At 32.3% G+C, this 13,115-nt stretch overlaps 2 protein-coding genes across 2 annotated transcripts; both read left to right on the top strand.

Moving 5' to 3' along the window:
• The first annotated feature begins 4,454 nt into the window (after positions 1-4,454).
• LOC145592270 (uncharacterized) lies at positions 4,455-5,297 on the top strand. Its single transcript, XM_081648719.1, has one exon. The coding sequence runs from the start codon at positions 4,455-4,457 to the stop codon at positions 5,295-5,297; it is 843 nt and encodes a 280-aa protein (XP_081504845.1).
• A 2,259-nt stretch (positions 5,298-7,556) lies between these two features.
• Positions 7,557-8,399, top strand: LOC145592269 (uncharacterized). Its single transcript, XM_081648717.1, has one exon. The coding sequence runs from the start codon at positions 7,557-7,559 to the stop codon at positions 8,397-8,399; it is 843 nt and encodes a 280-aa protein (XP_081504843.1).
• Positions 8,400-13,115: the final 4,716 nt, after the last annotated feature.

The raw sequence follows: 13,115 nt of genomic DNA, 5'->3' as shown, positions 1-13,115 counted from the left end.
GTGTAGCCAGCCACACAAAAAAAAATCCCCCTTCGTTAAATGGATAATTGTTATTCATAACAAGGTAATTTTTATGTATCTTGGCGGGGATTACTTAAATACCTTATTTAAAATTTTGAAACCACATTAAGAAACCAATAGAGTATTTAAATAGGTTGATTAAACCAAAGTACACATAAGGTAATGTATGAGATATATGAATGGACAAGAGTAAGATCCTGTTCACTTCACCTTAAAAAAATAATATTAAGTAAAAATAATTTCAGTTCAGTAAAAATAAGTTCAGTTCAGTAAAATTAATTTCAGTTCAGTAAAAATAATTTCAGTTTAGTAAAAATAAGTTCAGTTCAGTAAAATTCAGTTTTCTTAAAGAAGAATTAATAGAAAATCAGTAAAAATAATTTTAGTTCACCAAAATAATTTCAGTTCACTAAAATTAATTTCAATTCACCAAAATATACTTTTGTTTCAGTAAAAATAATTTCAGTTCAGCTAAAATAAGGTGAAGTGAATGGGACCTAATTAATTCTAATCTAAAAGATAAAATAATGTGTAAAGGCCATAAACCTTTTTATATCTCTATATTTTTTTTCTTTTCAAATTCAATATTGAATTAAAAATATGATATGTCTTACCATGATAAGATGGGTACATATTATTGTGAATGAATGAATAATAAGTAATGTAAAAAATATCACTATTATGCATTAAGCTAACTTTCTAACTTTAGTTTTGATTTTGTGAGATTATATATTTTAACTCTCAAAACCATGCAATTGCACGGGTATTATACTAGTTAGTTACTAACACCTTAAAAATAAACCTCTCTTTTTTTTTTTTTATAATTTTTTTTTATGTTCTTTGCGTAATATCATGTTCAAGCAAACTACAAAACCCTAACCTCTATAATTTGAGGGATACTAGCATATACTATATATCTAATAATTGTTCCTCATCAATTGTTCACATAACAGTAGATAAGAAAAGGCCATCTAATTCAAAATTTGCAAAAAATAACTTCACTTTGGTGGTACTTAGCGTTGGTAAGAGCTCATATTTACTATAACGGTTGATGCTTATTAGTTTAATTATCTATACTTACTAATATATTAAAAGGCGTTCCTAAAAACGTCTTTACACCACGTAGACTCCTCACTACGCCATGCCACGTCACTCAACTCCTTACTAATATATTAAAAGACATTCCTAAAAACGTCTCTACGCCACGTAGACCCCTCACTACGCTACGTCATGTCACGTCACTCACTCAACTCCTTATTATGCCATGTCATCCACTCAATTCCTCAATATGCCACATCATCCGCACTACCAACAATACTTAATGTTGCCTCAACTATATTGAAAAAAAAAAAATTATATAGATGAAAAGGTTCGAACCCTTAACCTCTTTGAAAAAATGTTATTGTTTAACCATCTAGGCTAGTCAATTATGCTTTAATGTTGTACATTAAATAATATTAGACTATAAAAGTATGAATATAAATACTATATACACACTATTAAATGTTTTTAAAAATTAACACTTACACAACTATAGAAGTAGTATCTCGAGGCAACGCCCGGGCTACTCACTAGTGGTTTTTTTTTTATTAATTGTGCTTTTACTGCTTTACTATCAATCCCACACGAAGGCCACCTATAAAATAAATAAATAAAGAAAACTGAAAAAAAAAAAATTAAACACAATTAACTTCAGTGAAATTCTTATAATACTCTGGCCTGGTTCACTTCACTTTATATATTTTGGTTGAAATAAAATTAATTTCGCTGAATTGAAATTATTTTTATTAAATTGAAATTATTTTTACTAAATTGAAGTTATTTTTGTTGAAACAAAATTATTTTTAATAATTTTGTATTATATTTTTTCTTTAAAGTTACTACGTGTAATTTTTACTAAAATGAAATTAATTTTGCTAAACTGAATTTATTTTTATTAAACTTAAATTGTTTTTATTAAATATTAGTATATTACTCGCTTCACATTTTAATAATTGAACACTTACCATATGCGGTGTTTAAATAAGTTTTACACTTTTTTTAAGCAAAAAACTACATTTTAATATTATATCCATCTTCTTTAATGATTCCCATCCACCCAAACCCACTACTACAATTCTATTATTTCTTTCCTCTCACATTCATTATTTTTCAATAAACTATTAACCTCACTATCTTTCTCTTATAGTGTTTTAATACTTCAACTACCCTTCGTACCTCTTATTTTATTTAAGTCATAGGGGGAGGGTTTTTTTTTTTTTTTTTTTTTTTTTTTGTTGGTTCTTAAGGTAAAGTGAACCGGCCTAACTCATACTTCAATGATAGTACAAAACCACGAAATGTATGGTTGAGATGAGGGCCTGAGGATGATGTGTATTACCAAAGACTTACGAAATAACTGTACACTTAAGTCCTGTTCACTTCATCTTATTTTTGTTGAACTGATACTATTTTTACTGAACTGAAATTCTTTTTTCTAAACTTAAATTATCTTTACTAAATTGAAATTATTTTTGCTGAATTTAAATTATTTTTACTGAACTGAAATTATAATTTGCTGAATTGAAATTATTTTTACTGATATTCTATTATATTTCTTCTTTAAAGTTAGGCTCTGTCCATTTGCTTAACTGAAATTATTTTTACTGAACTGAAATTATTTTTGCTGAACTGAAATTAATTTTATTGAATTGAAATTATTTTTACTGTTATTCTATTATATTTCTTCTTTAAAATTATTGAATTTTACTGAACTGAACTTATTTAACTAAACAGAAATTATTTTTACTATTGTATTATTTTTTTAAGGTGAAGTGAACTGAGCCTTAGAGGCAATGACGACCCTAAGCTTGGATTAAAGGCAATGACTTTGATTCCCTAGTCTAGCTGCTAGTATCATGCATAAAAGATATTGTATAGTGTTAGGATAACTCTCAAGCAAATCAGAAATTTTAATCATTAATCAACTCACACATAAGCATATTTAACTACAACTAGCTTATCTGCTTATGTGCCCTTGTAATGATCTAAAGGAGCTTGGCCATTCATTCATGTGGCATAGCTGCTTAAACATATTGATACAAATTTCTGAGTAACTTCAGATGCAGTATTCCATTTGCGTTTTCCTTTCTTATCAGATTTTGTTTCCCTTCATACAATATGATGTACCCCTAAAAGAGTCATTAAGTGTTTTGATCACTGACTCGATCTGTTGTTGGTACACAATGGTCACATTGTCTTCTATATAACAAACTGAAATTTGTTGGGTATTTCCCCCTGCACGGAGGAAGATCTATAGGTTTTTTTTTTTTTTTTATTTTTTTTTTTTTTTTTTTTTTTTTTTTTTTTTTTTATTTTTTTTATTATTATTATTTTTTGAAAAGGACCTAGGAAATGACTCAATGAAACCAATTGTCATTAGCTAGAAACTGTCATGCATGTTTAATGGTTTATTATGGCTGCAAACTTGCCTAGTATTTCTAGTAGTTTTACAGCAAGCAAATAAAAGGAGACACTGGCTTGATGCTGTAATTTGTTCCACATTACTCCAACTAGAGTCATTGCTGCTAGTTCATAAAAGGATTAAGTAACTAACCAACAAAAGACACGATTTTGTTAGGTATAATAATGTGCAAAACGTGTGTACATTGTCGTCCCACGCTTATATTAAACTACGACATAAAGAGCCTGTAATTTTTAACCCAAGCAGATTACTTCTCCTGTCGATTGGCTTTGTAAGTTGGCGGATCAATATATCATCTTGGCATAGGTATACACTCCTCTTAGGAACTTAGCGTCTTTGTTGTGGTGTATTTATATTTCTGCACATGTGCTCATCAACCATTTCAGTCATTGTCTACCAATAGTGTTGCTGCTTATTGCTGACCCTTAATTATAAAATGGACTGACTCTATAGGAAGTTGAAGTGACCAATATTTCCAAGTTATGCCTTTTCCTTCTCTTTAAGATAACCATTTTCTCATAAAATAATCTAAATTTTTAAACGTACTCTCTGAAACAGGATTATATTACTGTGGACAATACAACAAGGTAAACACATGTACACCAATTTTTAACGTAGACTAAAATTAAGCTGCTCATATTATATTTGCTACTACCTGACGGCGAACCACAGTACAAGATCAGCAAATGAGTAATAGAGCTCATGTGGGAATCAAATGCTTATCTTTCTTGTGTCTCCTGCTATCCTGTTTTTCACTCGCCTACATTGATTTTCGTGTGCTGTAATCGTGTAGCTGAGGAATCAGAGGCGGAATCCATGGGAATCCTTTTCCTAGATGAGGTCTTTTCTAGGCTCTTTGTTATGTTATATAAACAGGTGTGGCAAATGCTTTAGAAACAAATATAACTTCCTAATCCAAAAAAAAAAAAAAAGATTTACATATATTTGTCGAAAAGTTCAAAATTCAAAAATGGAAACTCTAAAAACTTCTTCCCACACTCGTTCACTTAGTTTGCCATCCACTTCACATCCACTCAATGCAAGCATTGAACTTCAGTTCTGTAAGCTGAGGGCGGCGACTCAAACAAGGCCCTCTTCTTTATCAATATGCCAAAACTTGTGCAACATAAAGGACTTGTTTGAGCAGATGAATGATATGATTCATTTGCCAAAAAACCAACAAGTTCTTTCTAATGAGCATCACAAGAAAGAAGTTGAAAGGGTTCTCGAGGGATCTCTTTCTCTGTTAGACGCCTCTAGCTCCGGACTTGATGCACTAACTCAAATGAAAGATTCTATTCTAGAGATTGAATCAGCTCTCCGTAGGGGTAGCAATGATGAAGGAATCCATGTATTTGAGGTGTCGAGAAAGAAGGTCTGCAAGGTACTCTCCAAGAGCCTTGCAAATTTAAAGAAAGCCGAGAAGAACTGTGCCTTAACACAACCTGAAGGTGCCTGCATTACTGTGAGAATGCTAAAAGAGGCTGAGGCAATCAGTCTATCAATATTGAAGTCTCTTTTCTCATTTCTGATGGGGAATAAGACAGCTTCTCAGACACGCGGATGGTCCTTGGTTGCAAAACTTGTGAAGTCTAAGCAGGCATCTCGCGATGCAGAAAGCATTACTGAAGTAGTCTGCATAGATAATGCCCTGAGCACTCTTTCAGACAACCATTCAAGTGATGAAACTAAGGTTGTACTAAGGCAATTAGAGCTGTTAGAAAAGGTCATCCAAGACCTCGAAGATGGCTTGGAGTCTATCTCTAGATGCTTTGTTAAGACAAGAGTTTCCCTTCTCAATGTATACAACTAGGAATATGTAGAAGTTATTCGGACCACCAATTTTGTACAAAGATCAAGAAAGTTTTGTAGTATTTTGAATTAAAGAATTTGAATTATACAAATTGATCTCTCTTGCAACATGGTTAATTATCCTGTGTGTTAATTCTATTTCTTGCACTTTTAACACTTTGCATGTTTCTTTGTATGCATTTCTATGTGATCAAGTAGGTATGTAGTCTTCCTCTAGCCCTTGTTCTTAGCCCTCGTTCTAGTTTAATTTTCTTATTTTGGTATTACGATTATTCTTCCTAAACTAAAGAAAAATAACACTGTATACTAAGTATAATCATTACTAATCAACAGAATTTCACTTTAGATCAGTAAAATTTAGTTTTGAGCAACAGCAATTCAGTTTCATATAAAGTTAAAACGTTAACTGCTTATGAGAAATTCACAAAAGAACCAAAGAATCAACAATGTATATTTACCTAGAAAAATTCAGTTTTAATCAGTTAATTCAGTTTAACTAAAAAAAAATTTCAGTTCAATAGAATCAATGGAGTAAACAAGCCCTGAATATGTCCTATGAATTAATGAATATCTAAAATTCCTTAGGCCATGTTTATCATAATCAATTTTCGGCTTGTTACTCACATGGTTCATGGTTGCTCCATTTTCCTGTAACCCAAACTGGTGATTATTACAGCCATGTCCTGTCATAGACTTTAGTTTCATAACTAAGCTCAGAGCTATTGAGATTCCAAATGTTTTTCCGAGGCAACCCATATTGTTGAGATCTATATATACAAATCCAATACAGCACGTTTTAAAATTTCTGTGTGCAGTTTTAGGTAAGAAAAATGAATCAACATTTGATATCGTAATATTGATTTACTCAGATATTAGCACCCATGAGATCTGGTTTGCGTTGTTTCCACGTGCAAATTCTAACTACCTATCTTTTAGCTAAGTGCTGACGTGCTGTCATGTTTAAGCAGTCAGCGGCATTGAGATCTACAGAGCTTCTATTTTGAGCTACTAGAGCATCACACTGCATGCTTTGGATGATTAATGTAATAATATTTCCTTCAACATGTACTAATTTATGTATTTAATATATCTTAAGCCACTTGTAGTTGATCTTAATTATACTTAACGTTTTAATAAGCACTAATAGTTATTTAATTAGTTAGACTTTGGAAAGAGGTTCCACCCACGTGTATGTTCTCTTGCTTCATTTGGTTGTTTAGCCGCGTCCCCTGAAACCTGAGTGCAACTTCTCAGTTAACACTTCATAGACTCGTAGCAAGCAGTGGAAACTTGGTTTGTCTCAGGATTAGCTTTTCCCTCTATCTTGGTTTGTGAACACAAGCGAAAACAAATGATGTTACATAGAGATGTTGCATTAGGGTAAACAAATGTGACAACATTTTCTATATGATGTTACACCTTGAACACGCGTATTGTCCATGTTACATCAACAGCTTCTATGCCTCCTATGCTAATTAGACGTTTGCTTACATTTTTGCATTGCAGAAATTCATTAAAATTGATTCTGCTGCATTTATTTATTTATTTTTCTAAAAAATTTCACAGGAAAAACTCTGTTTTCTGCTTTAAAATTTCTGAATCATATACATAACTTAAATTGGCATCTTTGATTAGGTATTTTCGCTAACCAAACAAATGTGTTTGGCATGTTTGTAGTCTGTAAGAGTTTGAAGTGTGCCAACTGGTGATTCTCTCAATCCTCCACTTCTCATTTATGTATGACCTTCAAAGTCATCAAATGACACGAATATACGATTATTTCAAATTAATCGTTTACCCATTTCTGTTCCAAGGAGCATTCTATTATATTATACTTGTTCAGTATTAATTTATCACTAATTATATTCAGGATCAAGTTATATTATCCAAGAGTATATTTTTTACGCTTACACGCCTTTATCAAATACACATAAGTCTGCACACCACTTGATCTGTGTGCAATTGAATAATGGAGCTCATGTGAGAAACTAAATGCTTGTCCTTTTTGTGTCTTCCAATCTCCTGCATGCCACTCGTGTACTTCGGTTTTTTTTATAATATCCGGATGGTGTAGATCGAAGAGGAATCAAAGGCGGCATCTATGGGATCCCTCCGCGTTGTCACACTCTAGCTTCCTTGCCTCATTGTATATAAATATAGAGGTTGGCCAAGGCTTTTTGTAGTAATTAAGCAACATAACATCTCTTCTATTCCTTAGTTTTTAGTAAAGGCTTAAAGTTTTTTTCTGAAGTTTAGAAAAATGGCAATTCCAAAAACTTCTTTGCACAACCGTTCAGCCAGTCTACCATCCTCATCTCACCCACTTGATGCAAACATTGAGAGTCACCTCCGCAGGCTAAAGGCCTCACAAGCAACACCCTCATCTTCGTCTTCTTTATGTCAAAGCTTGTGCAGTGTGAAGGATTTGCATGAGCAAATGAACGAGTTGATTCGTTTACCACACAACGAACAAATCCTTTCACATAAACACTATAGGGTTGAGGTTGAAGAGGTTCTAGATGGATCTCTTGCATTGCTAGTTGCATCTAGTTCTGCACTCGATGCATTGTCTCAAATGAATCAATCCATTCTAGACCTTAAATCAGCTCTCCGTAGAGGAACTGTTGATGTAGGCGTTCATTCATATGTAATCTCAAGAAAGAAAATTAACAAGGTGCTTACTAAGTGTCTTCTGACATTGAAGAAATCAGAGAAAAGCCGCGCCTTTGCGCAGTCAGAAAATGCATGTACCATTGTAAGAACTCTAAAAGAAACTGAAACTATCTGTCTAACAACTTTAAAGTCTCTTCTTCCATACATAATGGGGAAGAAAATCTCTCAAACACGCGGCTGGTCCTTGGTTGCGAAACTTGTTAAATCCAAAACTGCATCCACTGATGCTGATTATCTTTCAGAAGTAGAGTACATTGATCATGCCCTGTGTGCTCTTTCTGATAAGTACTCAGCTGCTGAAACAAAGGATGTGATGAACAAATTAGATACATTAGAAACAATTGTTCAAGAACTCGAGAACTCTATGCAGTCTGTCTCAAGATGCTTTATTAAAACAAGGGTTTCCCTTCTCAATTTACTCAATCAATAGTTGTTTAGGCAGCAAGTTTTGTAAAGATAAGGACACTTTGTAGCATTCATTGATTCTTTAATACATAATACTCTTGTTAAGGCACATTTCTCTTGCAGCATAATTATATTGTGTATACTTTTATACTCTTGCATCATTATACCTCCTTGTTAAGTTGGACAGAACTAGCCAATATCGAATCACCCAACCTAAAGTTACTGGACTGAGGTTCGTACTAAACTCTAACTAAATCAACTAAACCAATCCTAAAATCAATATGATCATAATAATTGTTCTGTAATTATGATAAAGAAAAATAACAGACCTGAATATGACTAGGTCCAAAACCGATATTGAACCAGATGACTCGTGACTTAGAGGAAGTTTACAGTATCATAGATGATCCATAACAATTTGACCTTTACTTAATTAAACCCTTCTAAATCATACAGTTGCCATCTCTATACTCATTAATTATCGGCCTTAGCTATTTTATGTTGCTTATGCTGTCTTTGTCTAACTGTCATTCAAGCTCGATCTTTATTTGCATCTCGGGAATGCAACTCATCCATCTTCTTATCCTGCATTATGTGGTGTAATACCTAAGGGTATAGTTATTCACATTATTACTTCATTTACATGTAACAATAATGTAAGCCTTCCTTGATAAACTCAATCATACAGTATATCACTTAACAGTGAGCTGTTAAGAATCTTGAGATTCCATTAACAGAAATACTACATAATTAAGATCTTTAAACAATCTTATCTTTATGAAATAGAGATTACAGATTCCTCGATTTACACCATTTTTCTCTGTTTTCTATAATTAACGATAAATGCCATTCCCCATGAGCATCAGTGTATTCATTGATTAGGATAAAAAAAAAAAATATACGCATTTACTTACAATGATATTATGTTTGAGCTGCATCAAGATTTTATGAGTTAAGAGTAAAGGTCAAAAACCGATGCAACTTGAGACATTATATTTGGAGAATAACAGTTGCCTTATGCACATTTTCTGTTTTGATTCCTAATGTTTATAAACCTGTAAGTCTGTAACTGATGCATGATTTTTGTAAGATTGTTGCTATTTTCTAATATTGCTTGTATACTATACAACATGTTTTCCCCAGCTCTCAATCTCCCTCAACACCTTCAGGGAGAGGGGGCGGATATAAAAACAAAGTACGTAAGAGATGGTGATATGTGAGTTCAAGCATGAAGCACATGACTAATTTCATGTTGTCTCTTGCAGTAAGCAGACGTGCAAATTGTAAAAGGTACCACACGGACTATTCTGTTTTTTCGATGCAGTTTTGTGGATCTCCATGTGTACCGATATCTGTCAATGCCATTCTTTAGTCATCTAATGGCCTTTCGTAGTGTCCTTGGTCCATCTCAATTATAGCTCTGGAGTACTTGTCATATGTTAAGTACCACCAATAATTTTTCTAACTCCATTGAGTTTTGGGGACCATTCGAGTTTACGTGCACAGTGCACTTTATCAGAAGCCAGGCAGTTTCTTTACACAATACTGTCAGAGAACCTTGTATTATCTTATGCATGACCTTCCACATTATTGTTGCGTTTTGTGAGTGTATACACTTAGATAACACTCCTACACTATAATAAAATGTATGTTGTTGAGGTGTTATCCTGTTTCCTGACTGCAAAGCACATGATCTGCAACTTAGTATGAGCTCAAGTGGGTATTTCAATGCTCGTCTTTGAATTGTTGTTGTGATAGCCATTATCCTGCATGTTGCTCGTGCAATTCGCCTTTTTTTTTTTTTCTTTAATTTTCCATTCGTGTGGATGAGGAATCAATGGCTGCATCCATCGTAACCTTCCGCATTGATCCACAATAGCTTAGCCTTATTACACGTTCATTGGTCAAGGCAAATTTAGATCGTATTTAGAAAAGAAAATTATAATTGATCCAAATCAGTTATTTTAATTACTAATATTTACATTTTGGGTTGTTAGCACCAGTGGCGGATCAAAGGGGTACATAGAGTTACAACTGTACCCTAGAGCTGGCAATTTCACCCGAACCCGCGGATAACCGATCCATTCGACCCGAAAATATGGATAAAAACCCGATCAAAGGCGGATTATAAATGGATGACGGATGGATCGGGTGACGGATCGGGTCGGATTCGGGTGGACCTTCATCCAACCCATCACCCGATCCACCCATCCATCCATATATATATATAAATATATATATATATATAATATTATTTACTACATCTTAACATCTAGAAGTTACTGATAGAATCATAGAATAGAAAATCATTTCTATGAGTTTGTTTCTCTCTCATCTAAAGTTCAAACCCTAGATCTAATTTCCGACTAGCCGCATCTTCAGAGCTACACCATTTCGACGAGTTTCGCTGTCATCAACCGCTCTAATTTCATCGGCAAACTGGTTAGAACACTTTATTATTACTCTTCTCTTTATTTTTCATTATTTTTGTTCATTAGTTAAATAATTCTCATGAATTTTCAGTAAATTAATTTTCGTTTCTTAGTTAAATCAGAAGGAACAAACATTATGTAATTTATAAAACAAGAAATTAAATCAAGAAAAACTTGCAGATCAAAGATGATAAAGTCATACTAATTAATTTCATGTTTTGCAAGTGGTTTAGGTAGTATACTTGTACGAAAAATCTGGAAATTAGATAAGAAAATATCTAGCTTTTGAGTTTTGACTTTAATTATAATTAGAATTTGGGATTGTAATGTATATAAGTTAGGTTTTTTAGAATAATTTGGACATTTGCGTGTGGCAATTTGCCAATTTCATATTCTTATAGTTAGATCTTGTTATAGTTGCATGTAAACTTTAATAATTTATGGTTGTGGAAGCCTTGAGAGGTTTGTTTTGTTAATTAATACTAATCTTTCACGTATATAACAACAGATTTCATGGACGTGTATTTGGAGCAAGTGTTCAGTACTTGAGATGTACTGTCTTTTTTTTTCATGTACTGTCTTTTTTTTATGAGGCTTTAGACAAATGTTGTAATTTGTGTGAAACTTTTTAAATTGTATTATGTGGTATTACTATCATTTTCTTTCACTGATGGTGTATTAGACTATTGAAGTATTGATGTTAGTGGACTACTTTTCTAAATCTGATTTTTTTTTTTTTAAAATTAGAATGCAAATAGAACTTCACCCATTTATCACCCGATCCACCCGATTCATCCGTGGATGATGGATGGATCGGATATGGATGGAGTCTGGAACGGGTGACGGATGGTTCGGGTGATGGATGGGCATAGGCGGATGGATGCGGATGGAGCATAATCCGACCCGTATCCGATCCATTGCCAGCCCTACTGTACCCCCATTCTCCCAAAAAAAAAAAAAAAAAAAAAAACAGTATTAACCAAAGTGACCTGTTATTAGTAATAGCGGATCCAGGGGTACATAGAGTTACAACTGCACCCCCATTCTCACAAAAAAAAAAGAAAAAAAAAAAAACTATTAACCAAAGAGATTTGTTATTACAAACAAGTGGTCTCTTAGGTACTGTCGTAGAAAGCAATCTGACGCGCCATGTTGTAGAGGGAAAAGAAAAGAGACCACCTACTTGAATCTTGAATAACAGTTCTCTTTTGTTCACTTTACCGAAATAACTGTTTACTGTTAATACTTCGTATTTGTTTTGCGTTTTTTTTTTCCTTATTTCTTTCTTATTCTTTTCTTTTTTTTTTTTCTTCTTCTTTTTCATTCAAATACTTAAATCAAATCTTTTTTTTTTTAAAAAAAAAAAAAAACTTTGTATTAATCATAGTAATAATTTTTTTTTGTCTTCTCAATTTTTTTTCCTTCACTTCTAGAGATACACTTCTAGAGTTTATACTAATATGAAGTACGATGCTTCTTTTAAATTCAATACTTGAACATATAATACTACCCTCAAATATCAGTTATTATAAATAATAATATAATATCTTACTTGATATTTCATATATATTGTTAATATTCTATGATTGTCAAATGATTTCTCATTATATAAAATTAAAATAAGAGTTTGCACATTATTAGTTCTAAACTATAATTAGGGTAATCAATGTACTTTTTTTTTTTTTTTTTTTTTTCTGATCATTATTAGTATGCCTCAATTTGTGTACTCATATATTAGATTGTGACAAGGTATTAAAGTAAGTGTAATATATAAGTTATACTTTAAATTAGTACAAGTATATTTATACGTCAAAAAGTTTTGTAAAAGTGTAAGTGTATGACCTTAAATTATGAAGTATTACATTGTATTATTGTAAGAAGGAGTATTAGTTCTATTTTAGTTAAGTAATACATTCAATGAATAATAAGATGGTAAAAACAATAAAATAAAAAAAAAAATTGAAATTTAGTTAGTCAACTTAATTTCGTATTTCACAAGCCGAATTTATCACACCGTACCCCCATTTCAACATTCCTGGATCCGCCACTGGTTAGCACTGCTTTTAAACGAAAATCATCCAAACTTCTGTTTGGCAGGGCTAACTACACAAATTTTATGTATAAGGTAGTTATTTTCAAAATAAAATTGATAGGAAAAATTGTCAAAAATAAAATGGTCTTTCAGCGGTCTTTCAAAAATAAAATGACCTTTTGATTATTTAATAAAATGACCTTTGACATGCATATGCTCAAAATAGATTAAAAACCAATAACCTATTTAAAAGGTTAAACCCGGACACATATCATTC

The sequence above is a fragment of the Chenopodium album genome, chromosome 18 (genome assembly GCF_948465745.1).
Source record: "Chenopodium album chromosome 18, dcCheAlbu1.1, whole genome shotgun sequence".
NCBI classification, from domain to species: Eukaryota; Viridiplantae; Streptophyta; class Magnoliopsida; order Caryophyllales; family Amaranthaceae; genus Chenopodium; species Chenopodium album.
Note: the sequence above shows the minus strand (reverse complement) of the source record. Positions and strands in the feature narration are given on the sequence as shown.

Excerpts from the sequence above, each read along its gene's own strand:
- LOC145592270 (XM_081648719.1), top strand. The coding sequence starts at position 4,455 with ATGGAAACTCTAAAAACTTCTTCCCACACTCGTTCACTTAGTTTGCCA.
- LOC145592269 (XM_081648717.1), top strand. The coding sequence starts at position 7,557 with ATGGCAATTCCAAAAACTTCTTTGCACAACCGTTCAGCCAGTCTACCA.